Genomic DNA, 27,361 nt, shown 5'->3' on the forward strand with positions numbered 1-27,361 from the left:
GGGAGAGAGGCGCCAGAATTCCCAAGGGATGGGAAAAAGAAAATGGAATAACCCCTGTTGTGAGGTGGATTGAAGAGCAGCACTCGCGGAGGGCGGAATGTTGGATTCACGGGATTGAAGGATTTTCCAGCCTTAAGGATCCTGGGATTCCTTTTCATTCTGCAGGAGTGGAGCTGGATCCCACCTGGATCCTGTCAGGAAGTTATGGAGAGCGGGGAGCTCCCCCCAGAGCCTCTTTTTTTTTTCCCCAGGGTATCCATGAAAAAAAACCTGCATTTCCTTACCAAAAATCTGACCTTTGGCATCTGGGAATTCCAGGAGAGCCCCCAAATCCAGCATTCCCCCTTTCAGTGTTCTCACATGGTGGGGTGGGATCAGCCCCACACAGCCTGAAGAGGCCAAGATTCCCAATCCCAGTTTTGGCTCCGGAGCCGTGTCCCCTCCCGGCCTGGCCTCAGGAGCGTTTCCGCTGCGTTCCAGGGGCAACACCCGGGTGGAGGAGGCCTGTGAGATGTACACCAGGGCTGCCAACATGTTCAAGATCGCCAAAAACTGGAGTGGTGAGTCCAAATCCTGGGATCCGGGGGGGATTGGGAAGCGCCCAAACGTCTTCCTGTGAGTTATTCCCTGGGGAACGGTCTCTGTGTCCGTGCAGTTCCTATTTAAATACTGGGAAGGAGCTGAAGGATCTTGGAGGAATGTAAAAATTCCAGCTGGTGATCCTGCTTGGGAAGGCCTCATCCCGAAAAATCTGCCCGGCTCCCGGAAGCGGCGCGTTCCCGCTCGCTCCCGGGATTCGTGGGATCGGTATTCCTTCTTTTCCAGCGGCAGGAAATGCCTTCTGCCAGGCGGCCAAGCTGCACATGCAGCTCCAGAGCAAGCACGACTCGGCCACCAGCTTCGTGGACGCCGGGAACGCCTACAAAAAAGCGGATCCGCAGGGTAAGGCGGCGGAATCTGGGATTGCTCCCAGCCAGCGGTGGCAGAGGTGCATTCCCGCTTTTCCAGGAGCTTTGGGATGGTGCAGGAGGTCAGCAGCGTGCTGGCATCTCCCCTTGGTGTTTGTTGGGATTTGGGATGCTGCAGGGCGTTGGGAGTTTTGGCAGCTTCCGTGCCGGTTCTGCTTGGCTTTAGGGAATGGCTTCCAGAGGAATGGCTTTGGGCTGGATCCCGGTGGGATCCACGTTCCCGAGGCTTTCCCCAGCCCTGGGATGGGAATAAAGGATCTGGGATTCTTTCAACTGGGTTGTGATTTTTGAGGAAGTCTCCAGCCCACTTTTCCCCAGATAGCTCTGGGAGCAAATTCCCTGCCTCCAGCGGCGTTAGCCCGGGAGCCAGGGGTGGATAACACCCTTTTGGAATGGTGAAACTCCCAAACTCCCTGGGAAACAGCAGCATTTTGGAGCTGATCCCTTGAAGTCGGCTCCGTTGGGGGACGCAGACGGCAAACTCGGGCTGGGATGGTCCCGGTGTCGGCTCCCTTTGGGAATTCGGGGGGCTGGGGCGGGGTTCCGGCAGAGCCCGCTCCGTGGGCAGCCGTTCCCCGGAGCAGCAGCCGGCCGGGATGCGGGAACGGGAGGTGGCTGACGCTCTTGTCTCTCACGCACGCTGCAGAGGCCATCAACTGCTTAAACGCAGCCATCGATATCTACACGGACATGGTAAGGCCCCGCCGCCGGGAACGCCGCGCGCCTTCCCGGGAACGCCGCGCCTCATCCCGCTTCCCTCCCGTCCCCAGGGCCGCTTCACCATCGCCGCCAAGCACCACATCACCATCGCCGAGATCTACGAGGCCGAGCTGGTGGACATCGAGAAGGTGAGGGGACGCCGCTGACGTCGCCGGTGACGTCACGGCGCAGCTTTCCCGGGAAACCCGTGGTTGTCGCGGCCCTGGAAGTGGCCGAGGCCAAGCTGGAGCAGCCTGGGATAGCAGAAGGTGTTCCCCCAGTGGAAGTGGATTGGCTTTGAGGTCCCTTCCAACCCAAGCCATCCTGGGATTTCCTTGCCTTCAGCTCAGAAATTCCCGTCTCCCATCCAGCACCGGAATTCCTGGTGCAGTCCAGCCAGCCCCGAGTTGGAGTTTGTGGTTGTCCCGGCCCGGAGGCTTTGGTGGAGTAATCCCAAGGGATTTGCACCCTCTGGTGTGTCCCTGTGCCAGCAGCATGGGCTGAGCGCTCCGCTGAGAATCCACCCCGGCGTCTCCCGTTGGAAAAGCGCTTGGGGAATGTCACGGAGCCATTTCCCGTCACCTTCGGCTCCCAGCTCAGCACCGATTCCCTCATTCCCACTCCCAGGCTCCCCGGGCAGGAATCCCACTGCGGATCTCCTGCTGGAATTTCACAGGATAAAACCCGATGGGATGTAGGGGTTGTTTTCCAGGCAGGGATTTCCTTCCTCGGCTCCGCTCCGTTGGATCCCGTCTCTCTCCCGGAGCGCTGTTCCCTGGGGTGCTTTATCCCGGGATAACCCATCCCACCTTTCTGTCCCCAGGCCATCGCGCACTACGAGCAGGCCGCGGATTATTACAAGGGAGAGGAATCCAACAGGCAAGTCCTTGGGATCGGCGGGAAGGGCTGGAACAGGGATCCATCCCGGGCGCTCCCACAACCGCCACACTTCCCATTTGGGCTGATTTCCAAGGGAATTCCTCTAAATCCCAGCTGTGGGTTCCCGCCTTTCTCTCCGGGAAGGGCTGCTGGGCTCCGGGCTGGTGAATTCCCGGGATCCAGGGCCTGATTTTCGGGATGTGCTTGCAGCTCAGCCAACAAGTGTCTGCTGAAGGTGGCGGCCTACGCGGCGCAGCTGGAGCAGTACCAGAAAGCCATCGAGATCTATGAGCAGGTCAGGAGCCAAATCCCACGGGAATAGCACCTCTTCCCAAGGAAAAGGGCCCGGAGGCGTCGGCAGAACCTCCGGGATCAGGGAATTGTTTAGGTTGGAAAAGCTCCCTGAGGTCAGAGTCCCGCTGCTCCCCGAGTGTCCCCGAGTGCCACATCCACGATTTTCAGTGTTTCCAGGAAAAGGCTGGGAGAAATCCATCAGAATTCCCCTTTGAATGTACTTGCAACTCCCTTTGGCAGAAAATTCCCTCCCGGATTTGTCAGCTCTGCCTTCCGTTGGATATTTACCTGCCAACACTGGCACTGCTGCTTGGTGCTTCCACAGGGTTAATCCTGGAGCAGCTTTTTCCCAAGTGGATTTGTTTTCCCCATTTCCTCATCCACCAGGGATCAGCCTGCTGGGTTCCGACTTCCCTTGGGATGAGTTCAAAACCTCCCTGCTTCCCCACGGCTTTTTGGCCATTTTCCCCCTTTTATTCCCAGCCTCAGGGTGGGATTTGGATCGGTTTAATCCAGCCTTTCCTTTCCTGCCCCTTTTTTCCACTTTTTTTTTTGTCCAGGTGGGAACAAACACGATGGATAACCCTTTGCTCAAGTACAGCGCCAAGGAATATTTCTTCAAAGCAGCCCTGTGCCACTTCATCGTGGATGAGCTGAATGCCAAGGTCAGTTATCCCAGAATTCCCAATCCCCCCTCAGCAGTGGCTGGAATTCTTCACGTGCCGCTGTCGTGTTGGATTCCCGGTGAACGCTTTCCTGAATTTGAGGATGGGAAAGCAAATCCTGGGAAAAAAAAAAAAATTAATGGGAATGGTCTGTGAAGGGATCTCTCCTCTGTTCCAGCTTGCACTGGAGAAATACGAAGAAATGTTCCCGGCTTTCACAGATTCCCGGGAATGCAAGCTATTGAAAGTGAGTAACCAGGGGGCTTTCCCACTTTTCCAGGGGTTTTCTCCTTTATCCCAGCATTTTAGAGGACATCAGCCTCACTTTTCCCCGGGTTTGGCCCAGAACCCTGTTTGTGGTGGGTGCTGTTCCCGGAGCGGGGACACGCAGGAACAGAGCATTCCCTCATTTTTCCTGGTGTTTTCCCAGAAACTGCTGGAAGCTCACGAGGAGCAGAACAGCGAGGCCTACACCGAGGCAGTGAGTACTCGTGGGTTCCCTCGGGAATGCTGCCTCTCCCTTCTCTTTTTTGGGATGCCCGTGCCCTGCTCAGTATTTGGGAACCTGCGGAGAGGGGCAGGGGGACAGAACTGCTCCAGCGAGGTCCCGGCTTCTTCCTTGAGCATTCCCGGGTTTTCCTGGAGAGTTCACATCCTGCCTGGGTTTGCTGTGGCTCCTTCGGTGTTTGACAGGAGCTTGAAGTGCTCGGGGTGGGTTTGGAGAGGCTTTTCTCTGGAATGTGGCCCTGTCCCTTTTCCCTTTTCTTCCCCCATTTTTTTTCCTTTCCCTTGTTTTTCCCCACTTTCTGCTTGCATTTCCCCCCCCCTTTTTTCCCCGCCTCTTTCCCCTTGGTTCTTTCCCTTTCCCCTCTTCCTCTTTTTATCTTCTTCCACTTTTTCCTCTCTTCCCCTTTTCCACCCTCCTTTTCTTTTCCCTTCCCTTTGTTTTCCTCTCCCTTTCCCTTTGTTTTCCTCTCCCTTTCCCTTTGTTTTCCTCTCCCTTTCCCCTCCTTTCCCCTTGGTTTTTTTTTCCCTTTTCCCTTTATTGTCCTTCTTTCCACTCCCCGCTACCTTTTCTCTCCTCTTTCCCTCCCCTTTATTCCCAGGAGGAGCCCACTCATCTCCCGTTCCCATCCCTGCCTCGTTCCCTTTCCTGCCGCTCCCTGATCCCGCTTTTTCCCGCTGCCAGGTGAAGGAATTTGACTCCATCTCGCGGCTGGATCAGTGGCTCACCACGATGCTGCTGCGCATCAAGAAAACCATCCAGGGCGAGGGCGACGGCGACCTCAAGTGACCCCCACGGGCCCTTCCCGCCTCCAGCCGAGGACTTTTCGGGAATTCCCGACCCAATCCCGCGCTTTCTTTCGTCGCTTCCCATTCCCATGGCTCACTGTGTTTCTTTAGCCCCCGCTCTGTGACGCTCCGGGCGGATGCGAGGCAGGAGAAGCCCTTGGAGCGGAATTCCTCCTTCTCCTCCTCCTCCTCCTCTTCCTCGGGATTGGTCCCGCTCATCCCGGTGCCTGCACCCGCGGCTCCCGGTTTTCCCGCTGTAATTTCCAGCATGTAAATATTCCATCCAGGCCAGCGCAGTACCGATAAGCGCTTCCAGCCCGCTGTGTTCCCGTTTTCCCGTTCCCGAGTGTTGGATACGCTGGGATGTGGGGGTCTGGAAGTGCTGCTAGCCAGAGGCTTTGGGATTTGGGAATGTCCCGCACACCCCCGCCGCGCCAAAGGCATTCCAGGAGCGCCGGGATCCGTGTCGGCCCTAGGTCCTGGTTGGTTTCCATCTTTCCTGGATTGATTTTCCACTTTAGTTGGTGGTGCATCCCATCCCTCCACTTCCCAAATAATTCCAAGGAAGGTGGAATTTTTGCACCTCGCCCTCCGCGCGTGCCGGGCACGATCCCTGAATTCCGACCCCTCGGCTGCACGCGGGCGTTGATCCCGTGGGAGGAGCCTGGCTGGAATTCGGGTGGCTGGGGCCAGTTTTCTTGGGAAAAGTTGATAAATTCCCGCAGGAATTGGTGGATGCGTGATTAAGGAGAGAGGATGGAGCGGCCGGGATTTTCAGGGATGTGTCAGAGGCGTCGGGAGCTTGTGCAATTCCTCACTCCTTGGGAAGAGTGGAGTCATTAATTATGGGCTGTTCCGGAGGCTCCAGGCAGCCCCAGCCCCTCTTTCCTCTGGAAAAGTCAGGTTGGAATGTTGGGCTTTGGATAGAGCTTGGCTCATTGGGCTCTGAAGTTGTGAAAACCAAAAATTCCGATCCATGCCAAATTAAATTCCCCTCGGTTTGGTGTTTTCCCGCCCTTCCCGCTCTCTTTATTTCCCACAGGTCCTTGTGTTCATCCCAACCATGCCAAACAGATGGAAAAGCCCGGGCTTGGGAGGCGGGGGGGGTGGGATCTCCCAGCTCCAGGCTTGGAAGCACCTGGAATTCATCCATTCCCAGCCTTGGGAATGGCTTTGTCTGGCGTCCAGCACTGTGGGAGCCGGGAGCAGGGGAAGCACAGCTCGGGAGGCTCCACTTTTCCCGGTGTTTTTTCGGTTCTGTTTGCCATTCCCTGCGCCGGTGTCGTGGGACAGGAGGAGCAGGAGGGCTGTTACTCCATCCCTACACCCGGTAGTTGTGTGTGAGTAGCTCCAGCATGTCCTCCGCTGTATCCATGGTGAAGTGTGACGGTTCCCAGGTGACAATTCCGCCACTCCCGCTGTATTCCCGCCCCACTTCCATCACTCTCTACTTGGAAAACTTATTTAAGGAAATGGCCTTAGCAAGAATATCGTGTTTGGTGTGACTCTGTACATGAATAAAGTGAAAATCATGGATGGAAGGAGGCAGAACTGGTTCTTCCGGAAAACTCCCGCGGCTGGAGCGTGGTGGGACGATGGCGGCTGGGAGGGGCCGTCATTCCTTCCATTCCTCTTTGGAATGGTTCGGGTGGGAAGGGACCTTGAAGCTCATCCAGGGACACCTTCCACCATCCCGGCTTGCTCCAAGCCCCTGGAATGCTGCCAGGGATGGATTCCTTCCCAACATCCCAGCTGAACTGTCCCTCTGTCCCTGGGAAGCCATTCCCTGCCTCTCGTCCCATCACTGCGATTCCTGCCGAAGAATCCCTCCTGCTTTTCCTGCTGAGGTTTCCAGGGAACCTCCTCTTCTCCAGGTGAACTTCCCAAGCCTCTCCATATCCCAGAGTGTCCCACTGGACGCGACTGAGTCACCGGATGAGGTCTCCATATTCCGTATTTTAATAGGAACAGCTCAAACGAGTTACTCACTTCCGTATGTTCCCGGCATACCAAACATTCCCCGGCTCCAGATCCGAGTGCTCAGCCTTTAAATATTCCTACAACCCCTTTCCTTCCATTGGGAATGACTGAGCTCCAGCAGGAAGAATAAATATCTCAAATATAACCCCTTGGAAAAATGTCCTCTGGTACAAAAATTCCCTTTTTTTCTCGCTTAAGAATTCCCTGGGAACGCCTCCGCCATCCCTTTATCCCAAAAAACAGCTCTGTGCCACAGGTTGTGGGGGGGGTTCCTTTATTGCTGGGTCTCACCGGGCTGGATTGTGCTTCCCTTTTCCCAAAGTTCTGCTCACAGCTTCACTGAGGAATCGCCGGGGGAATACCACAGGAACAGGCAAAGGAGTGGGAAAAGGAACGGGAAAAGCTGCGGGTTTTTCCTCTGGGAAGCCCATCCCGAGGTTTGGAGCGTTAAACCGCAGCAGGGACTCGCTGCTCCGAAAAAACGGGAGCGGGCCCAGCTGGGCAACGCTCCCAGGGCTCCTCCCCTGCCCTGGGGAAATCCCCCCAAATCCCATTCCACTAAAAAGGAGCAGGAAAAGCCTCTGAGCCGAGCCCTTCCCAGCACAGCTCCTTTTCCCAGACTTTATATTCCAGGAGATGTTCAGGCCTCCTAAGTGCCCGATTCCCTGGGAGCAGCTGGAAGGTGAGAACTGGCAGGATCCAAGTGCCAGACTGCTCCAGTTTCCATGGAATTGTAAAACCATGGAAGTAGCACTTGGCTGCCACCTGCCCTGTTTTGCTGCTCAGAGACTCCAAACTCCTGGAATGGAACTCCAAAGCCGCTCCCACTCTTGGGGATCTTTGGCAAAAGCAGAGAGAAACCGACATTTCCTGAAGAGCAAATGCAGCCAGACCTTTCCTGGATGGAATTCCACTGGGGAAAACACAGCGAATGTCAGGGAGAAAGATCGCTTCTCCTGATTGTCCACGTGGCATCCAATTCCCTGGAAAACACACCTGCACCACCGAGCTACCTGAATTCCCGGGGAATCCACTCCCACACGTTCCCTGGTGCGGTGCCACCCTGCCCGACCTCCAGGAGATGGAGCTGGGGAAGGAATGTCCAGAGGAAAGCTGGAAATCCGCTCTTTCCCAGCTCCCTGCCACCGGCCTCCCTCAGGCCCGGGACTGTCCAAGGGCTGCAGCCTAAGGAGCGGGAGGCAATCCCGAATTATTCCATGTTCACCAGGGCTGGACAGAGCTGGGGCTGCCCGGAGTCCGTCTGCGCGTGCAGCACGGTGAGTTCTCCCAGGAGGGATTCCTGCGCTCCGGAGCCCTTCCGGTCCGTGCTGGAATTCCCGCTTCCCGGCACCGCTGCCAGGCTCTGGTAGGGGCTGTTCTCTGGGAAGGCCAGCAGCTTGTCCGGGATTTTGGGGGACACCTCGTATTCCTCGTCGGGAAGCTCCGTTTTGTGCCCCTCGTCATTCTTGGCGGCTCCTTCCACGATGACGAGGAAGGATTTCCAGGGGGTGTTCTTATCGTGGATCTGCAAAGGGATAACCAGCAGAGAGAGAGCAGGCTGGGGGTGAGGTGGCCGGGAAAAGTTTGGATCAAGCTCGCGTTCGGCGTCGGTAGGGAAGGTTTTTGGAGCTGTGGAATGGGTTGGGTCGGAAGGACAGCGCCACAGGCAGGGACACCTCCCCTCTCCCTGCTGCTCCACGTCCAAGCTCCTCCTGAGCAATTCCAGGGATCCAGCACCCGCAGATTCCCCGGCCAAACCGCGGCAGAGCCTTCCCAACCTCCCCAAAACAAAGGGTGGGGAAAGGAGGATGAAACCCTGCTCCCTCCCTCCCTCCCTCCCTCCCTCCCTCCCTCCCTCCCTGGCGGTACCGAGGTGTGGCGGCGCAGCGTGGATTTGTCGGTGAAGGTCCTGCCGCAGGCGTTGCACATGAAGGGTTTCTCGCCGGTGTGGATGCGGTGGTGCCGCTGCAGCGCGTTCAGCTGCGTGAACTGCTTCCCGCACTGGTCGCAGCAGTACGGCCGCTCCCCTGGGAATGCGCCACGGGACACGGGCTGGGAACGCCGGCCCAGGGAAAACGTCCTGCCCTCTCCATCCTCCCAGCCACACAAAGCCGTGCTGCCTTTTGCCGTGCATTTCCCAGGGATTTTTCCACTGGAGACCCAAGTCCTGCCCAGAATCCAAGGATTCCTCCCCCTGATTCACTGTCCCGCTGTTCCCAGCCCCGGGATCGCTCCCAACACACCGCAAACTCCCCACCAGGAGGAAACTGATCCCGTTTTCCCCCTTCCCTGGATAAACCTCAGGAGCTAAACCCTGGGTCCCCCACGATCCTGGCAGATCACCGAGGTACCTCCACGGCCTGTGGAAGCATCCCAGGGAACGCTGTCCCTCGGGACCAGTGGGAGAAGGGGAGAACACGACAGGTGGAGCGGTGTCCCGGCGGGGGAAAGCCTGGCTGAGAATTCCTCGCTGGAATATTGCAGCGCTGAGGGGTCTGTGTGTCCAAGGAAAGGGGCACAGCCTACCTGTGTGGACCTTGATGTGCTGGTAGAGGGAATTCCGCTGGGCAAAGGTCCGGAAGCAAACCTCACACTTGAAGGGCTTGGATCCCGTGTGGATCCGGTTGTGGTGTTTCAAGTATTCCTTGGAGGCAAAGCTCTTCCCACAGGTCTCACACATGAAAGGCCTTTCTCCTAAAAACAAAAAAAGGGTGGGGGGAAAGGAGGATGAAACCAGCAGAGCTTTGGGTATGCTCCTAAAAAAATCCCGGAGAAATTCCGGGGCGTGTCCTCACTGTGGGGTCTTTTCAAGGTCAGCCGGTTCCAAACGGCTCCACGGGCAGGGACACCTTCCCCGTCCCACTGGCCACTCCCAACCTGGCCTGGAACACTTCCAGGGATGGGGAATCCACAGCTTCTTTGGGAAGACCGTTCCAGCACCTCCCCACTCCCACAGGGAGGGATTTCTCCCCCAAAAAATCCGATTTAACACAACCCTCCCTCAGCTCAAAACCACCTGGGGAACCTTCCTCAGGCACATCCCACCGAGGAGACGACAGCATCTCGTTTTAGCTCCAAAAACGCAGATCAAGAGCAGCATTTCCTGAGGGCAGCGGTTTCCCTGGAACGCCTGGGGTTGGATTTTCCCACTTTTCCGGGCTCACCTGTGTGGCAGCGCCGGTGGTAGATGAGCATGTGGTTCTGGGTGAAGCGCGCCCCGCACTCATCGCACACGAAGGGCTTCTCCCCCGTGTGGATCCTGCAAGGAAAAAGGGACCTTCAAACTCCAGGGAGAACCTTTCCCCCATTCCCTGGCTGCCCAGTCCTTTGGGATGTGAGGGAAAGCCTCTCAGGGATGGCTGCTTTTCCTGGAGAGGCACATCCACCTGGAAAAACAGATCCCAGAGGATGAGGAATTCCCACCACCAGCTGCCACCTCACCCAAACTAAGGCAGCGTTGAGTTCCCAGAGTCTCAAAATTCCTGAAAGGCCTCTGGAAACACGAAAAAAAACCAACAAAAACCAGGTTTAACCCCTCAGAGAGCATTTTTTTTTCCCCCTCATAAAAATGTCTCTGGCCCAAGACAGATAAAATAAAGGATAAAATCAGGTTAACCCCCTCAGGGATTATTTTTTTCCCTGATAAAAATTCCCTCAGCAAGATCAAATGGATAAATTCAGGTTAAAACCCCTCAGGGATAATCCTTCCCTTATCAGAAGGCCCTGAGGTAGATAAAATACTGCCAAAATCAGGTTGAAGTCCCTCAGGGTTGATATTTTAAAATACACCCTGATAAAAACACCCTGGGACAGACAAAACCCAGCGGCTCCGTGTGGGAGTCATGGGGGACGTGCCACCCCCTCCTCTGCCCACATGGAAACTTGGATTTGGGGGGCCCTGAAAGAGAAAACAGGAATCTGAGAGGCTTTAAAGGCTGAACCCCCACATGGAAACAGGGATTTGGGGGGCCCTGAAAGAGAAAACTGGGATTTGAGGGGCCCTGAGGGCTGAACCCAGTATCTGAAGAGAAAAAGGGATTTGGGAGGCCCTCAGGGCTGGACCCCACATGAAACCAGGGATCTGGGGAGCCACAAGGACCAGACCCCACATGGAAACAGGGATTTGGGAGGCCCTGAAAGAGAAACCAGGGATTTAGGAGACCCTGAAGGCTGAATCCCACATGGAAACAGGGATTTGCGCAGCCACAAGGACCGTACCCCACATGGAACCAGGGATTTGCGCAGCCCCACGCCCAGGCCGGCGCCTCTCCCGTACCTCATGTGCGTTTTGAGGGCGGAAGGCTGCGAGAACTTGGCCTGGCACTCGGGGCAGCCGTAGGGCTTGTGTCCCGTGTGCGTCCTCTCGTGCAGGCGCAGGGCGGTCCTGGAGCTGAGCGCCTTGCCGCACTGCTGGCACTGGTGCCGCTCGGCGCCGCCCTCGTGCACCTGCAGCACGTGGCGCCGCACGTCCTTGCCGCGCTTGAAGCGCTTGGCGCACAGCTCGCAGGGGAAGCGGCGCTCGCTGCTGTGCACGTGCCGCTGGTGGCTGCGCAGGTTGCAGCGGTTGGCGAAGGTCTGCGCGCACGTCTCGCAGCGGAACTCGGGCGCTGCCGCCGCCCCGTGGCTCTGCTGCACGTGCTTCAGGAAGCTCTTCTCGTACAGGAACTCCTTCTGGCACGTGCCGCACTTGAAGCCCCCGCCGCCGCCGCGCTGCTTCTTCCTGTCCCCCTCGCCGCCTTCCGCCGGGTTGTCCGGGCGGGCGGGCTCGGCTTCCCCTGAGCTCTCCTCCTGCTTGCACTGCCCCTCCTCGCCCTGGGGCGGCTCTTCCCGCTCGGCGGCGGCGTCGCGCTGCTGCTCCCGCAGCCTGCGGGTGTATTTCTTCTTGGGGATCTCCACGAACACCTTCCTGCCGGCCAGCCGCCCGCTCGCCCTGCGGATCTTGGCGTACGGAGCCTTCAGCGCTTCCTTCTTTCTGTCCGCCTTCTCCTTGGCTTTGGCGGCCGGCCCCTCGGCCGCCGGCGGCTCCGGGGGCTCCCGCTTGGCCTCGGCCGCGCTCTCCCCCTCGGGGCTCTGCGACTCCGAGAAGCTCTGCAGCTCCAGCAGCACGGACTCCAGCATCTGCCTCTTCAGCTGGAAGCAGGTCTCGGACAGGTCCAGGCACTTGAGCTTCTCGGCGATCTCCAGCATGCGCTGCACCCTGTCCTCCTCCACCTCCACGCGCGCCGTGTAGACGAACTCCAGGAAGGAGGCGAAGTCGGCCACCTGCACCTCGTTGAGGAAGACGTTGCTGCGGGGGCCGTCGGCCGCCTTCTCGTTGAGGAACACCTCCTTGAAGAACTTGCTGGTGGCGGCCAGCACGGCCTTGTGCGCCGGGAACTCGGCGCGCACGCCCTGGTACTCCACGCTGACCGTCACGTCGCACAGGTGGCCCAGCAGCCGCAGCTGCTGCATCTCGTGCAGGAGGTTCAGCGGGGACGACTTGGATTCCAGCAGCACCGGATTGCTCTCCATCTTCCCGGGAACGCCGCCGCCGCCGCTCCGTGGGGATCTGAGGAGCTCCCAGGTCCTTCACGCCCACCTCGGAGCCATCGCCGGCTCCTCGGCGCGGCCGCCAAGCTGGAAGCCCACGAGAGCTTAAATGCCAAGCCTGATTTGCCAGGAGACCCTGGGACAGGGATGGAGCGGAGCTGGATGCCAGCGAAGGCACCTGGAATTAAGGAACGAGGCAGCAGGCAATAAAAGGAAGGCAAGACTGAGCACAGGGTAACGGGACAACCCTAAAGGAACCGCCTTCCCCCCTACGATCCCGAGCTCCTCCGTGATGAATAACCGCATCCACACACCGAAAACCCCACGGATGGTGGCAGCTCCTCCGGAAGGACGCGGGGCCTGCTCATTCCCAAGGCCCTTTTCCAGCCCCCCATTTCCCGGGAATGTCAGAAGCTGCTCCCAGCTTTGTAAAGGGGCGGAAGTTTTGGGGCGCCGTTCCCGAATGTCCGACCCCAGAACAAACCGGGTTTCTGCGGATTTAAAGCTGCTCCAGGGAACCTGCTGAGCCCCATCCTGTTCCTACCGGAGCCCCAGGGATTTCTTCCCGTGTCCCGGGAATTCAGCCGTGTCTCACCCAATGCTCCATAAACCACATTAAGCCACACCAAAACATCTTTTACCCCGAGAAAACCAATTTCCTTAGCTCCCTCTCGTGCTGCTGCACAAGCTCCAATTCCCATCCCAGCCATTTCCCAGGAATTCTGCCCCTTCCAGAGGCACAACCGCCTGGAAAGAGGCAAAAAGCCCCAGCCCGAGGGGAACGGGGAGAGGATTCCCCGGCGGCTGCTGCTGGAGTCCCACAGCGCCCACTTCCAACCCCCTGGATCCCACGGGAATGCGGCCGCGGGGGAAAGGTCGAGGGGAAAACGGGAGAGGAACGGGGGGCAACAGGGAGGGGAAGGGGGAGGAGAAGAAAAGGGAGGGGAAAAGGAGGGGGGGAAAGGGGGAAAAAGAGGCGGAGTGGGGAGGAATGAGGGGGAAAGAGGCGGGTGGGGGCCAGCCCGCCGTGGCTCCCGCACTCACGGTCCCCGCTCCGTTCCCGCTCCGTTCCCGGCCGCTGCTCCCGCTCAACCCCGGGCGCGGCCGGAAGCGCTGACGCGCCACGACCCCGGCCCGGGCGGCGGCGCACCGGAAGTGACGCCACGAAACGCGCCGGGCGTTGCTCGGCAACGCGGCCTCCTCCCGCCCCCGCCTCGGCATTCCCAAATCCCGGCGCTTTCGCCAGGGCAATCCGGGAGAATGAAGGAGGGCCGGGCTGGGCGGCACTGAGAGCTTTATTAAAGGAGGAACTGGTGATGTACAGCGGCCCGTAAACACACACCCCGCCCCGCCCACTCCCAATGGGATGCTCCCACAGCTTCGGGGAAAAACTCAAACCTCCGGACGGCTGCAAAGGTTTCAGTGGAATAAACACCCTCCTGAGGAGGATAAATTACCCCTTCAGCACCTGTAACGCTGCCCAAGGTCACACCGAGCGCTGGGAACGGCTCCCTGCACCCCAAAGGAGAATTCCCCCCTCGAAGTGCCCGTTTTGGGGCTAAAAAGGACTTTATAAGTACAAAAGGGAGGGCTCAGCGCCCCCGCTGTCCCCAGGCCCGGGGCTCACGCCTGCTGCTGCTGCTGCTTTGGCCCTTTGTGGTTTGTGAAGTTGCCCGTGATCCAGCGGCCAAATTCCCGGTGTGGGATCCCGTCCCGGCTGCGCCTCCGCCAAAGTCTCGATCTTGGACCAGTTGTGGTGTTTTTTCTGTGTGAGGTCGATCAAGAAGCTCCTCCAGTGAGCGTTGCGGTCGTGGATCTGGGGGGGAAAAAAGGGAGCGGGGCGGGGAAAGGGTTGGATCTGATCTTTATCTGCCAAATATTTGACTTCATCCCGAGCTGAACGCAACAATTTTGGGATAGCGCCATGATCCTGTGCTCCAAGTCCCAACTCAAACACGAACGAGGCTCTTCTGCCAGCTCCGTGCCGGATTTCTGGCTCTGCTGCCACGGAATGCTTCCAGAAGCCAGCTGGAATTTCGGCACACGGGCAGAAGACTGACTTGGGAGCTGGAAGGGAACCTCCCGTTCTGTCTTCGCTGTCACTTCCAGAACCCGGAGGTGTCTGGGAAGAGCCGAGCTCAGCGTTTTCCTGAGCTGGGATTGTGTGAATTCCTGCGGCGCGGGGCCGCAGTCAGGGTTAAAGCAGCGGGGACTCTGCTGTTCATCCCTAAAGAACAACCTCAAATCCCGAGCCCTTCCTCACACCTTCCCACGCAGTCTTTTAGGAAAAGATCTGGGAGCGGAAGTGCCGTCACTTCCAGGGATGGCCACCCTCCCCCTGGGACTAGGAACGGACTGGATTGGCAGCCAGCAGCGGCAGGGAGGAAGGAGGAAAAACCCCACAAACTTCAGGAATAGGTGTCAAGGCGGCGGCTCCCCGCCCTGCCCCGAAGCTCCCGAGGGCTGGGAATTCCCGCTGGGATGGGGAATGCCGGCAGGGAGGGGCGGGGAGCTCCGGTGGGATGCCGTACCGCCGCGTGCCGGCGCAGGGTGGACATGTCGGTGAAGGTCCTGTCGCAGGCCCGGCACTTGTAGGGCTTCTCTCCGGTGTGGATGCGCTGGTGGCGCCGCAGAGCTCCCGGCTGCGTGAAGGCCTTGCCGCACTGCTCGCAGAAATAGGGACGCCTCTCTGGGAACAACCAGCCCCGTAGGAGCAGCTCCTCCAAGGCGGCTCTCCAGCGCCCGAGGCTCGGAGCCGGCTGGGAGAGCTGGGGGTGTCCGTGCCAGGGGGTGGGATGGGATGAGCCCTGAGGTGCCTCCCAATCCCAACCATTCCGTGGGAAATGTTCCCCAATGCCTGCCGAGGCCGTGGCCGACCTCCGCCCCCAGATTCCGCACAATCCGGGCCTCGGGGTTTTTTCAGGGTACCGCGCACGGCGCCCGTGAGCCAGGGTCAGGATGAGCCCCGCTTCCCGATGGAATTCCCCTCCTTGGAATCCAAGGAATGCCTGGATGTGGCACACGGTGACGAGCTGGGGACACAGCTCGGACCCGACGCCCTCGGAGCCCTTTCCCAACCTCAGTGGTTCTGGGGTCCCACCCCCAGCGGGAAGCAGCACAAAGGCAGGATCCCTTTCCCAGCCTGGGAATTACCTGCATGGACGTTGCTGTGCTGGGCCAGGGAGGCTCTGAGGCCGAAGGTTTTCCCGCAGACCTGGCAGCTGTAGGGTTTGGCTCCCAGGTGGCAGCGCTTGTGGCACTTGAGGTACTCGTTGGTGGCAAAGTGTTTCCCGCACACGTCGCACCCGAAGAGCCGCTCTCCTGAGGGAAGAGAAACCAGGAACTCTCCCAGGGGGATTTATCCGTAGGAGTCGGCCTGTGAATCCCAGAGCCCAGGCTGGGTAAGGGCTCCGAGGTCATCGGGTCTGACTTGTGCCCGATCCCCGCCCCGGCAGTGTCCCCGGGCACACCCAGGCGTGGGGACTCCATCCCATTCCAACCCTGAGAACCCTTTCCATGAGGGATTCCTTCCCGATACCCTCCCCTGGCACCACTTGAGGACGTTCCTCTCATCCTATCCCTCGGTCCTTGGGAGCAGAGCCCACATCCCCCCCGGCTCCTGTCAGGGAATTGCAGAAAGCAACGAAGTCCCTCCTCTTCTCCAGGTTACAAGTCCTTCTATCCCCATGAATTCCTTCCTGGTACTTGGATACTTTTCCAGGAGTTACAAAAAAGGGAGCATTTCTTTCGTATCTCAGCAATAAAACACGAAAGGGGTGGGAAAACCAGCTGGAATATTTAATTCCCACCTGTGTGTGTCCTTTTGTGGCCGGTGAGTTTTCCTCTGTCGGCAAAGGAAGCGCCGCAGTCCTCACAGATGTAGGGCTTCTCCCCGGTGTGGGATCTAATGGAGACAAAACACCGGTGATTAGGGATTAATTAGGTCTTGATCCCTAAAATGCTGGGCCTGAAACGATGTTTGGGTTTGATACATAGTGGGAAAAGGAAACTCTGCTCCCTCAAAAAACAGAGTATCTCCAAGAGTAAAATTCCCATTTAAAAGTTACCTTTTAAAATTTAAAACTCTCCTTTTAAAATTTAAAATCCCCCATTTAAAATTTAAAATTCCTGTTTTAAATTTACCTTTTAAAATTTAAAATCCCCATTTAAAATTTACCTTTTCCTCACTTTTATGCCCTACAAAATCCTTTTTTTTTTTTTTTTTTTTTTTTTTCCCCCACCCCAGGCAGCTCAGAGCATGGGAAAAGGGAAAGAAGGGAAAATGACAGAAAGTCATTTTCTGACAGTCTCTGACAGAGAATCAGAAAAATCTGAGCCTCAATGTTTGGTCTTAACTTATTCCAACCCAAACAGGATGACATCCAAAATCATTCCTGATTCTGAGCCGTCAGGACAAAGGATTGTCATCACTCTTGCTCCGAAGAGGGGGAATTCCAGGGGATGATTCACCCTCTCCTGGGAGAGGACACATCCATGCAGACACCACCACCAGGGAGCAGCTCCTCCCGTCAAGCTGCAACCGAGCAGCGCGGATCTGGAGCTGTGCACGGAGATGAAATCCCATGGCGATCCCTTGCTCCGGGACCCGCTGATCCAGGATCCCTGACTCACTCCTCGTCACCGAGGGCCGGCGTGGGGTTTTAGAGCCTGTCCCGAATGACGGACATTCCTCGCAAGTTTGGACGGGGCATCCGTGTCGAAACCCCGACCGCGGGAAACGCGGCACGGAGCCAAAGCCTTCGCCTAAAGGGGAATTCATCACGGATCCCACCGAACCCGATATCCCGGCGTTCCTGCTCTAAGGGGCAAGCAAGGGGCACGGCTGGAGTCTGACCTGGTATGGATCTTGAGCTGGGACGGCTGAGCAAACCTGGAGCGACACACGGTGCACTCGTAGGGCTTCTCGCCGGTGTGCGTCCGCATGTGCAGCACCAGCGCCGTGCGGGAGCTCAGCATCTTGCCGCACACGGAGCACAGCGGCCGCTTGGCCCTGCCCTCGTGCTTCCGCACGGAATGGCTCCTCACATCCCGCTTCCTCTTGAAGGTGGCCTGGCAGAGGCCGCAGGAGAACCTCCTCTCCTCGCTGTGCACGCAGGCGCGGTGCTCCTTGCAGCTGGTGGAGCTGGCAAAGGCCTTGCCGCACTCCTCGCAGCGGTAGGCCTTGCCGGGCAGGCTCTGGTGCGCGTCCCGGCAGTGATCCACGTACTGCTTCCGGGAAACAAACTGCTCCTGGCACTTGTCGCACTGGATCACGCACAGGGATTTCTTGTTGGCCACGCTTTTACCGGCCTTCTTTAGCTTGAACCCCGCTTCGGGTTCACTGCTGTCCTTCTCTGTTGAGGCTTCCTCCTCCTCCTCCTCCTGCTCGTGACATTCCTCGTTGTCTCTGCTTCCTTCAACTTCCGAGTATCCCGCGTCGTATTCTCCCTGCTCCTCGCCCTTCACACTCATTCCACCTTCATCTTCATTCCCTCCTTCAGCTTCCTGGGATTCCTCTTGCTCCTTGCTCCTTTCTGCTTCAGCAACGGAGGAATTCCCGGGGTCTTCCTCGCACCCCGAGGTTTCCGGTGTCCCATCCTGAGTCTCTCTGTCGGGATCTCTGCCACGGCCTGTGGGGTTTGGGCCTTGCGGAGGTGGAACCACCATCCAGTAGACAGGCAGGAGTTTCCCCTCTTGCCCAGACTCATGGATTTTCCTGTTAAAAACAGAGCACAACTTCAATTAAATTTATCTGAAACTCATTCACTGTTTAATTGTTTCAACTCAGGCCTTGGGGGAAGAGTCTGTTCCTTCCAATTGTTGCTTGCGCCGTTTAAGAAATTCCCAGCATGTTTGGAAAGCCTGCAAATAGGGGGAGTTTGGGAAGAGTTGGACTGGATAACTGAGGACAATTAAAATGCCTCAGTTCATTAAGGTCTGCGTTTTTCACCTCAGCAGGAACGTAGGATGGACTTTTCTTCCCAGGCCGTGAAATTACGGATTTAAACCAAAGGAAACAGGGATTAAATGCTCAGAGAGAGACACAAAATTCCTATTTATAACCCCAAATCTGGGGATTACAAAGAATTCCAGTTGCACAATCCAACAGGAAATTCCCTGAATTCCCCATCTGGGAGACCCCAATCCAGTCATCCACACCGCGTGGCCAAGAGAAAAATTCCCATTTCAACCCGCTCTGAGTCAGATCCAAGGAATCCCGGAACGAAGGCAGGGAGGACTCCAGGAATGCTTTATCCCGGGATCCCTGGGCAGCGCATTCCCGGGAGTTCCGTACCTGAGGTGGGAGGTGCAGGCGGCCCCGTGGGCGAAGCCCCGGTAGGGCCCGTCCCCGCCGCGCGTCCGGCCGCGCTCGGAGCCGATGGCCTCGTCGCAGTAGGGACACGCCTGGCATTCCCGCTTCCGCTCCTGCCCCTCGCCCAGGGAACGGCCATCCTGGTGTTCCAGGCTGCTGATGGCCACACCCAGTCCCGATGGGGAACGCGGCTCGTTGCACTTGGGCGGCTTTGCCAGCCTGGATTTGGGGGCTGGGAAAGCTGCGGCCTCCCGCTCCAGGCCTCCTGCCTGGCCTCCCATGAGCTCCGGCAGCAGCTCCTGATGCTTCTGCCTATCCCAGAGTTTCCTCTGCATGGGAATTGCCACGACCTGGGCGGAGTTCCTGGGGTTCTCCTCTTGCTGGATGCCAGGCCACTGCGATCCCCCGTTCTCACCCCTCCGCCCTTTCAGGCGGAGGCTCAAATCCAAGCCCTTCCTGCCCTCTGCCTTCACTTCTTCACAGATGTCCAGCAAATCCTTGCATTCCAGCCTTTCCGCTATTTCCTTCATCCGCTGGAGCTTTCCCGCCTCGATCTCCACCTCTGCCGTGTAGACGAACTCCAGGAAGGAGGTGAACTCCTCGGTGTAGATGTCCTGCAGGGTCACCGTGCACTTCTGGGCGTCCAGCATCTCCTGGTGCAGGAAAAGCCCCCTGAAGTAGTTGCTGGAAGCTGCCAGGACGGCTTTGTGAGCCAGGAATTCCTCCTGAATTCCCAGGTGCTGGGTGAGGACCGTGACGTCGCAGAGGTGCCCGAGCTGGTACAGGGAATGCAGAGCCCTCAGGAGGTTGGGAGCAGCAACCTTGGACTTCATCAGGATTTTCTTCTTCTCCATCCTGCCAGAAGAAAACAGAGAAACGCTGGAATGATTTTTCCTATCCTTCCATTCAAGTCTGGCAGGGAAAAGCCCAGCAGAATTCCATGCCCTCATTCCTTGCTCACCCTGCAGGGGTGGAATTGTAGAACCTCTGGAGTTGGAAGAGACCTCCAAACTTGGATGGACCACCAGCATCTGAACTAAACCATCTCCCAGGAGCAGGAAATTGAGGGAACGCCGGGGCAAGAGCCTGTATTCTGTCGGAAAAGGATCGCTCACATCCGCATTCCTACCGGGCAATTCCCACGGCCAGCAGGGATCTCCTCAACGCTCCCGACCCAGCACCTGCCAGCTGTTCCCACCTGGAGACACAACCCCGGCCCACCGGCAGCCGTGCAGATCCAGAGGTTCGGCTCCAAAATCCACAGGAGCTTCCAGCCCTTCTGCTGCCTCCGTGGTTTCCAGCAGGAAATCCCGGGTTGTGTGCAGTGCTTAGAGAAATCAATGAGAGCAGCACCTGCTAATTCCCTGCCGCTCCTTTGCCAGATTCCCACCCGCGATAAGATCCCGATCCGCGCTCCCGCGGGAGCTCCTCTGACACCAGGACCTGACATGGAGCCCGATGGGAGAGATAAGTTCCAGGATCATCTCCGAGTTCAGCTGCTTCTGGATTAACACACTGCCCCCCACCAGCAACTGAAGCATCTTTCCACAAATCCATCAATTCCCACCATGTTTTCCTTCAGGAAAAAAACCCAATGGGATTTCTATTTTCTGTTCCCGTTCGGAAGCTGATCTTTGGTTTTCCAAAGTGCTGCCGAATGCTTAAGTCTCCAAAACACTTCCTCCAAGGGTTTAACCGAAAACCCCATTTCCTCCCCATTTTATGGCTTTGTTTGTAACTACTTTCCAGATTTTTCCCTGGCAATTTGGGAATAAATACTTAAAAAACATGCACAGGTGTGCGAGATTTGCAGGACGCATAATTAATCCAAGAGATTATTTGAGAAGACACTTCACCGTCAGAAATGTCAAAACTGCATCAGAACTGGTGCAAAACTCAATCCATATTTCAAGTACGGAATTCCTGATGAGGAATTGGAATCAGTGCAACTGGAATTGGTATAATTCCTTTAAAAAATAAAGCCCAACAGCAGCCTGAACCTCCGAGAAAATATTTATATTCGTATATTTTTATAATCTCCATTTACCTGCTGGAAAAATTTCTGTTTTATCCACCTGAAAATCTCCATTTATGCTCCAGAGCATCCCTATTCATCACCCAGAATCAAATCTCCATTTACCACCCCCAATCTCCATTTACCCTCCTGGAAAATCCCCACTGATGCTCCAGAAAAAATTCAGTTTGCACTCCAGAAAACTCTCCCAGGAAAATCCCCACTGATGCTCCAGAAAAATCTGTATTTGCGCTCTATGAAAAAAATCTGTTTCCACTCCAGAGAATTTCCATTCTCCCTCCAGCAAAGCCCTGGCCAAATTCCTCCGAAAGTCCTGAAGTTTGGGGTGTTGTTTATTTTATTTATTTTTTAAATGCCGAGCACTTGTCTCTCTCCCTACGGACTTTACCTTCGGGACAGCGCTGGGAAGGCTCCTCCCCCGAGGAATTCCAGGCTCCCTCAGGAGCAGCCCTCACCATCCTCGGGCAATGTTCCGCTTTGCTCCTTGTGCCACCGGCACAGCCGCCTTCCTCTCCTGCGTTTTGCGTGCAGCCACGGGATTTGGAGCCGGATACCTGGGAAGCGCTGCAAGGAAAGCAGGGATAGGGAATGTTTATCCCTGCTTTCCCATAAACCGGGAGGCTCAGCGCGCCGGGACGTCACGGGGAGTCACCTGCGCGCTCCCGCTGCCGGCAGCAGCCGGGAATCGCTTCTCCCCGGACAGGAGCGGCCGGGATCGCTGCCGGGAATGATTCCCGGCGTTCCCGGGGGTGATTCCCGGCGTTCCCGGGCTGTATCCCGAGGGTCCCTCCCGGCCCCGGGCCGCCCTTACCCCGCCGCCGGTTCCCGCCATGGCGGCCGCGGCCTCAGCGCCTCAGCGCCGCCGCCATCTTGAGTGCGGGCAGGGCGTTCCCACAAACCGGGGGGAAAAAACCTCAAAAACCCCCAATCCCGCCTTAAATCGGCCCGAATCCGCAAAAAAAGCGCTCCGAAACGATCTGGGAACGGTTTGTTTCCGCGCTTTTAAAAAGCCGGGTTTTATCAGGTGAAATGACCTCGGTGATGCGCGTCCTCAGGTGCTTTAAATGCAGCCCGCTTCGCTGGGGCAGCTCCTCGGGCCCTCCCGGTGTGGATCCCGGGATATCCGTGAGGATCCCGGGATATCCACTGGGGATCCTGGGTGATCAGTGCCAGAGTTAAGGGAGGTGTTCATAAAAACCAGTACAAAGCTGTGACCTTTAGCGGGGTAAATCTGGGATTCGGAGAAACTCAGGGTCTCCCTGTTTCTTCCCGCTGGTGATCTCATGTTCCTGTCTTTTATCACATAAAATCATTTAAAAGTGGGCTGCCGAGCACTTCCAATCTTTTTTTTCCGAGATGAATTCCTCCTTTGAAGCATTATTTTTTTCCCCCTCACTTAAATGCAGGTTTTAATCTTCACATTTTAACAGCTTGTAAAAGTTGGATGACTGCAATTCCCTGAGGAAATGTAAAATAAGTTACTCCATAAAAAAAAAAAACCAAACCAAAAAATCGGGAAAGGCAGACATCTGCGTTATCCACGTTTTCAATCCTGATTATTTCGTTTGTAGCCAGGGAATGTTTCTATTGTCCAGACACAGCTCTCGGAGCAGGAAGAACGAGCGGCAGTGCGAGCGAGGCGTGTGGAAAATGTCAGGATAATATTCCTGCATCTTTGCACGAGGGATCCGTGTTTGCTTTTCCTTTATCGCAAAACTCAGCAGCTCTCACCCAGAGGAGCTGGGCAGCACCCGGCTAATTCACTCTGGATTCCACGAGGATGGAGGGAATTTCTGGGTACACTGCTGGGCTGTGTCCGTGTGTCCGTCCCAGGAGGGATTTTCCCAAGGCTGAATTTACACTCTGCTCTTTGCCACCAGTTTTGTTTCTCAGGAGATCCACTTGATTCTCCAAATGTTCCAGGTGCTCGGATACACTTCAGGGGCTCCCTAGAGCCCATGGAATTCTCCATGTCTCTCCTGTGGGGAGAAAGAAGGAAGAGCATCATAGCTGCTCTTTCCCAATCCTTAATTTCGGGACTTCAACAGGAGGGATGAAACGTGGGAGGCAGCTGTGGGAAATGCCAATCCCTGGTATCCTGCAGTGGGTGAAGCATTCCAGGCGCCGGGATGGCGAAATAAAACAACCTGTTAAGCCAAAACAACAAAATCCAGGGAAGAATCGGAGCCTGGGAACTCAGATTTTATCTGAGCACTTCCCCTTGGTGGGGAGTGGAGGAATACCTGGGGCTTTGATTGATCTTGGTGACTAAAACCAGGAAAAGGGGGAAAAACTGGGAGTCGGCTCTGCCAGTCAGGTTCTGCTCCTGATCCGTCGGGTGTTTGTGTTTGAGGTCAGCCAGGACATCTCCAGCAAAACAAGGGTTGGGAATGTCCCCAGATCCCAGGTTCCTTCCCCCAGGAGCACAGAGGGCCTTGGCAATTTTGGCTCTTCCCAGCAAAGCTGGGGGACATTTTAGAGCCCCCCAGGGAAACATCCTGGTGTGTTTTCCATGGATGGCTATCCCTTCCGTATGGCTCCACCAGAGGATGCTGCAGACTTCGGAAAGAGCAGCCCTGACGGTGGCCCTGCTCATCCCTGTGATCCAGAGGAATCCAACCCTGGGTATCAACTACGGCACTGCAGAGAGAGCTCCCAAAGCCTTTCCTCAGGAGCCGAGTAAACCTCTGGATCATCCCCGAAGCAGGGACAGGGCTGTCAGCGTGGGCTAAACACGCAAATTCCAGAGAAAATCTTGATGGGAAGCACAGAGCAGGCCTTGCTCCGTGTGTCAGCACCGAGCACTGCTTATCTCTTGTTCTCCCTAAGAAATTTTGGCATGGGATCGTGCTACAAATCAAACATCCCACGGATTCTCCCCGTCACGCTCAGTCTCAAGGAGCAGGAGTTCCGTGTATCCCGGCAGAACGCTTCCAAGATCCTGCTGTCACTCGAAAACCACAGGAATTGAGGGAAGTCCCTGTGTGTTTTGTATGAAAAAGGAGATTTTAGAATCCTAAAAACCAGCAAAGTTGAATTCCCACTGAAGTTCTGGTGGGGAAAACCCGGATACCAGAGCAAACCAAGAGGCAATAGGAGAAGGCCTTTAAGATCATCAAGTCCAATCATCAAATTCCAAGGTCATGGAATGGTTTGTGTTGGAAGGGACCTTAAAGATGATCCAGTCCCACCACCCCCTGCCATGGGACACCTTCCAGTGTCCCACGGGTCTCCAGCCTGGCCTTGGGCACTTCCAGGGATCCAGGGGCAGCCAGGGCTTCTCTGGGCACCCTCCCAGGGAACAGTTCCTTCCCAATATCCCACCTGTTCCTGCCCTCTGGCAGCGGGAAACCATTCCCTCTTGTCCCATCATTCCAAGCCCATGGAAATAATCTCTCTTCACGTGTATCTCCTTCAGGTCCTGGCCCGGAGTGCCGCATTTGGGGTACCCCAAAGCTTCTCTTCTCTGGGCCAAACACTCGGAGCTCTGGAAAACCTGGAAAACCGATGACTGTTACGGACCGAGGCGATAAATAAATTAAATGAACTAGAATTAAACCAAAAATAAGGAACAAATCAACGAAAAGCCCTTTTCAGCCCTCTGTGTTCCTGGGTTATTATGGAGCCCACACTTCGGATGCCAGCTCCGTGTTCCTGATGTGGGGACACACCCAGGAGTCCCTGGAAGGGCTCCCAGCAAAGCCAAGACCCCGCTTTTGGAAGGTTTCTCCGGAACGAGCTCAGAGCCAGCTCAGCACCACCCCGGGCACGAAGGCTCCCAGGATTTTGGCTCTGGGCTGTGAATTCCAGACTCTCCCTCTCATTTTTCCCGGGAGCTCATTCCTGCGAGGCGGCGCCGGCAGCGGGATGCATTCCCACAACTCCAGGGGAAGAGGGAGCGGGGCTGCTTTGGAGTTAATTCCCTGCAATGCTGACCCCACACTCCTGACAAGTGATGTGTTAGGGCGATGGGAATCCAAATTCCGGGATTCATCTGTGATGTTTTCCTTCTGGCACGAAATAAATCCTCGGCACAGCTCGTTCGCTTGTTTATCGCACATTTTTAAGCTCTTGGCGAACTTTTCCCCCTTCTTCTCCCAAATATTTTAACCCCTGCTAAACCCTGGGCTTCAAACCCGGACAGTTGCCTCTGGAAGCAAAGGATTTCCCATCACATTCCATGGATATTGAAGGTCTGATCCATGTATTTTTAACTCCTTAACACGGCCAGTCAAGCCCAGACTGAAATTGGTTGTGAATTGATTTTTTGTATAGTTGAGTTTGAAATAGTTGAGGCTGGAATATCCTAAAGATCCCGTTTTCTGTCCGGGATCTGGGAAACAGGTGGGTAATGTTTAGTCTCCGGCTAAAAGACAGGATGTTAATGCTTTTCCCGCTTGGAAAGGAGCTGCCTCCTGTTTAGTTACAGTTCAATATAAAACAAATATTCCATTAGCAAAAGGAGGTGGGAGGAAAATATTGGTATTTTTCCCCGCCCCCCTTCTCCACAGGGTCCCTTCCAGCTCAATATTCCGCCAGAAATCCATACGGAATGCAGAGGATCCCAAGGAATGAATTCAGATTAGCACCTTGCTCCCAGCCAGAAGAAATCCAGCAAAACAACCCCCAAAGTTATTCCTAATGTTCCTAATGGCAAGAAAAGAGGGAATTCTTGCCAGATTTACCCTCCTATTGTTCCAAGACACCGATTAAAAGAGCTGCTGATTTCATGGAGGTGATTCCGGACAAATTCCAGCTGATCCCAGCTGTTCACCAGGGGAAATGATAAGGAAAATAAATCTGAATACATTGGATGAAGTGATATTTTTCCAACAGCTGGCTGTTGGAACAGGAGTGTTTTTCCATTGCTCCCCAGAGAGCAGCATTCCCTCTCAAGATCCCAAACTTCTCGTCCTCCTCTGGCAGCCTCTTGACTTTTAGCCACCGGAACGATCCCAATATTTTGTTTTTTAACCCAAATATCTCTCCTCCCAGCAATAACATTTTTCCCCCAGTGTTTATTTTTCCTTAGTGCTGAGCGCTCACCGCGGTTGGCGAATCCAAATTATTTGGGGGAGAAACGGGAATGTCAGTTTATATCTGCGTCCCGAACCCCCAAGTGTTTTCAGGGAGAGCGTTCCTGCCTCCAGGTGCTCCTGCAGGGATGAGAAAATGCCCTTTTTAAAGTCCCGGTTTGAGTGCGGAATCTTGGCACGGGGATGATTAAACATGGAAGGAGCAGCTGCCTGGAGAAACAAACACCTGGCAAAATATTTTGGGGAGTTTCAGGATGAGTCATCCCGGGCCGTGCTGGGGAAGCTCGGCCCCAGCTGCAGCTCGGGAGGTCGGTTTTTAGTGCTGCAGAATCCCATGGAATTACTGAGGTTGGAAAAGACCTCTGGGATTGTCGAGTCCAACCTGTCACCCAGCCCAGGAGTGCCTCGTCCAGGTATTCCTTGGACACTTCCAGGGGTGGGAATTCCAAACCTTTCTGTGCTGTTCCAATCCTTAACGAATCATCCCATGAAAAAATTCCCGTCTCTTTCATGTCTTATTCCTTGACGCCTCCAGGAACAGGCATCCAAACCTCCCTGGGAAATTCCAATGCTAACCCCCCATTCCACGAAGAAATTCCCATCTGCCTTCATCCCTTATCCCATCTTTTCTCCTTTCAGCTCTCCTCCTTGGAGAAGGTCTATGCCAAGATCCATCCCCATGCCCGCAAAGCTGATGGAACGTGGGGAACCCATCCCAAGCCAAATGTCCGAGCTCATTAAAATCCCAATTAATCCCTTTGGATCCATCACCCTTCATTCCCCGCACGGTCGTTAGGCAAGGAAAAGGAGCAGGGAGGGAGGCTCCGTGCTGGAAGTTCCCAAATTGGTTATTTTTGGACTCTTCCCAGAGTTTTGCTGTTCCCTCAAGCCCTCCTTGCCCTCGTCCCCTTTGGAAGGGAAACAATTCATTAATTCCAGCGTAAAAAGGGAAAGGAAACAAAGGGAAACGTTGTTGGGAATGGTGGGGAGGTGCTGGGATCTCCTGGGAAGTGGGAATTGGTGGAGCTGCGCCTTTCTCCAGCCGTGTCCACATCCCAGCTCGGCTCCATCGGGATTGATCACGCTCCCAGATGTTAACCATGACCAAACCCGGAGCCGTCGGAAATGAAAACCTGTCTGGAATTCCAAGAAAAGCTCCAAACTGTGGAATGAGGCTCGGATGCCCACAAGGAGCTCAGGGTCATGCCAGTCTTCGGGACAAAAGAGCGGATTAGGGATCTCTGGAGGAGGAGGAGGAGGAGGACTTTCTGAGTTTTCCCACCGCTAATTCCCCAGCTTTGTGCTTATCCCTAATAACGATCCAAATAATTATCCCAATTAATTTCAGGAATGGCTTTTGGAACCTTCAAACACAAAAAAATCCATCTCCAGAATATTCCCAGACCAACCACCCACCTTTAAAAGGAATATTTTCCCAACTGGGATTAAAATAATTCATATTCCCAGGGAGGGAGCAGCGGGGCCGGGAATGGCCGGATAACCTTTGGAAAAGCAGCGGGAATGACTTTGGATCGGGCCACGAGCTCTTTGTTAAAGCATCTGCTTTTACTCCAGGACATTTAATGATCGCCAGGAATTCCAGGGCTGGAGGAATGCCAGGGTGGATAAAGGAAAAGTATCCCTTCGGATGGAGCTGCAGTTCCAAATCC

General features: G+C 55.8%; 3 protein-coding genes and 1 long non-coding RNA gene across 12 annotated transcripts in view; 2 read left to right on the forward strand and 2 right to left on the reverse strand.

Annotated features, from left to right (window-relative positions):
• The window catches only part of LOC111943224 (beta-soluble NSF attachment protein), a 16,384-nt gene extending 10,045 nt beyond the window's left edge, over positions 1 to 6,339 (forward strand). The window contains exons 4-13 of the mRNA XM_086879338.1: positions 481 to 560; positions 826 to 942; positions 1,615 to 1,661; positions 1,739 to 1,816; positions 2,491 to 2,546; positions 2,757 to 2,841; positions 3,401 to 3,505; positions 3,684 to 3,752; positions 3,936 to 3,986; positions 4,695 to 6,339. Of these exons, the coding sequence (XP_086735464.1) occupies positions 481 to 560; positions 826 to 942; positions 1,615 to 1,661; positions 1,739 to 1,816; positions 2,491 to 2,546; positions 2,757 to 2,841; positions 3,401 to 3,505; positions 3,684 to 3,752; positions 3,936 to 3,986; positions 4,695 to 4,799 (793 nt within the window). The 3' untranslated portion in view covers positions 4,800 to 6,339. The remainder of the gene's footprint in view (positions 1 to 480; positions 561 to 825; positions 943 to 1,614; positions 1,662 to 1,738; positions 1,817 to 2,490; positions 2,547 to 2,756; positions 2,842 to 3,400; positions 3,506 to 3,683; positions 3,753 to 3,935; positions 3,987 to 4,694) is intronic.
• A 395-nt stretch (positions 6,340 to 6,734) lies between these two features.
• On the reverse strand, positions 6,735 to 13,467 carry GZF1 (GDNF inducible zinc finger protein 1). Its single transcript, XM_086879337.1, has 6 exons — positions 13,352 to 13,467; positions 11,055 to 12,485; positions 9,943 to 10,037; positions 9,305 to 9,472; positions 8,648 to 8,805; positions 6,735 to 8,303 (listed from the first exon to the last, which is right to left on the reverse strand). Exons 2-6 carry the CDS (start codon positions 12,287 to 12,289, stop codon positions 7,989 to 7,991), a joined length of 1,971 nt encoding a protein of 656 aa, XP_086735463.1. The 5' UTR covers positions 12,290 to 12,485; positions 13,352 to 13,467; the 3' UTR covers positions 6,735 to 7,988.
• On the forward strand, positions 13,439 to 18,069 carry LOC147655183 (uncharacterized). Its single transcript, XR_015283912.1, has 2 exons — positions 13,439 to 15,708; positions 16,554 to 18,069. It is a non-coding gene; the product is annotated as an uncharacterized LOC147655183 (long non-coding RNA).
• LOC111926617 (GDNF-inducible zinc finger protein 1) lies at positions 13,585 to 25,791 on the reverse strand. Of its 9 annotated transcripts, none has more exons than XM_086879335.1 (9): positions 21,690 to 22,477; positions 21,044 to 21,219; positions 19,582 to 19,713; positions 18,603 to 19,475; positions 17,163 to 18,023; positions 16,117 to 16,211; positions 15,461 to 15,628; positions 14,839 to 14,996; positions 13,585 to 14,123 (listed from the first exon to the last, which is right to left on the reverse strand). In XM_086879335.1, exons 4-9 carry the CDS (start codon positions 19,472 to 19,474, stop codon positions 13,878 to 13,880), a joined length of 2,400 nt encoding a protein of 799 aa, XP_086735461.1. In that variant the 5' UTR covers position 19,475; positions 19,582 to 19,713; positions 21,044 to 21,219; positions 21,690 to 22,477; the 3' UTR covers positions 13,585 to 13,877. The 9 variants fall into 9 exon arrangements, with proteins under 9 accessions (XP_086735461.1, XP_086735460.1, XP_086735458.1 ...); XM_086879334.1 differs by having other exon boundaries at positions 21,590 to 22,315; XM_086879332.1 differs by lacking the exon at positions 21,690 to 22,477 and adding an exon at positions 21,467 to 21,537.
• Positions 25,792 to 27,361: the final 1,570 nt, after the last annotated feature.

The sequence above is a fragment of the Cyanistes caeruleus genome, chromosome 2 (genome assembly GCF_971803275.1).
Source record: "Cyanistes caeruleus chromosome 2, bCyaCae1.hap1.1, whole genome shotgun sequence".
Classification (NCBI taxonomy): Eukaryota; Metazoa; Chordata; class Aves; order Passeriformes; family Paridae; genus Cyanistes; species Cyanistes caeruleus.

Bases quoted from the DNA above. Each gene is read 5' to 3' on its own strand.
- GZF1 (XM_086879337.1), bottom strand. From the start codon at position 12,289: ATGGAGAGCAATCCGGTGCTGCTGGAATCCAAGTCGTCCCCGCTGAAC. The intron at 9,473-9,942 runs GTGAGCCCGGAA...TTTTGTTTTTAG, and splicing joins CCACCGGCGCTGCCACACAG to GAGAAAGGCCTTTCATGTGT. The intron at 8,806-9,304 runs GTAGGCTGTGCC...GCGCATTCCCAG, and splicing joins GCACATCAAGGTCCACACAG to GGGAGCGGCCGTACTGCTGC.
- LOC111926617 (XM_086879330.1), bottom strand. From the start codon at position 19,474: ATGGAGAAGAAGAAAATCCTGATGAAGTCCAAGGTTGCTGCTCCCAAC. The intron at 16,212-17,162 runs GTCAGACTCCAG...TGTCTCCATTAG, and splicing joins CAGCTCAAGATCCATACCAG to ATCCCACACCGGGGAGAAGC. The intron at 15,629-16,116 runs GTGGGAATTAAA...CTCTTCCCTCAG, and splicing joins CCACAAAAGGACACACACAG to GAGAGCGGCTCTTCGGGTGC.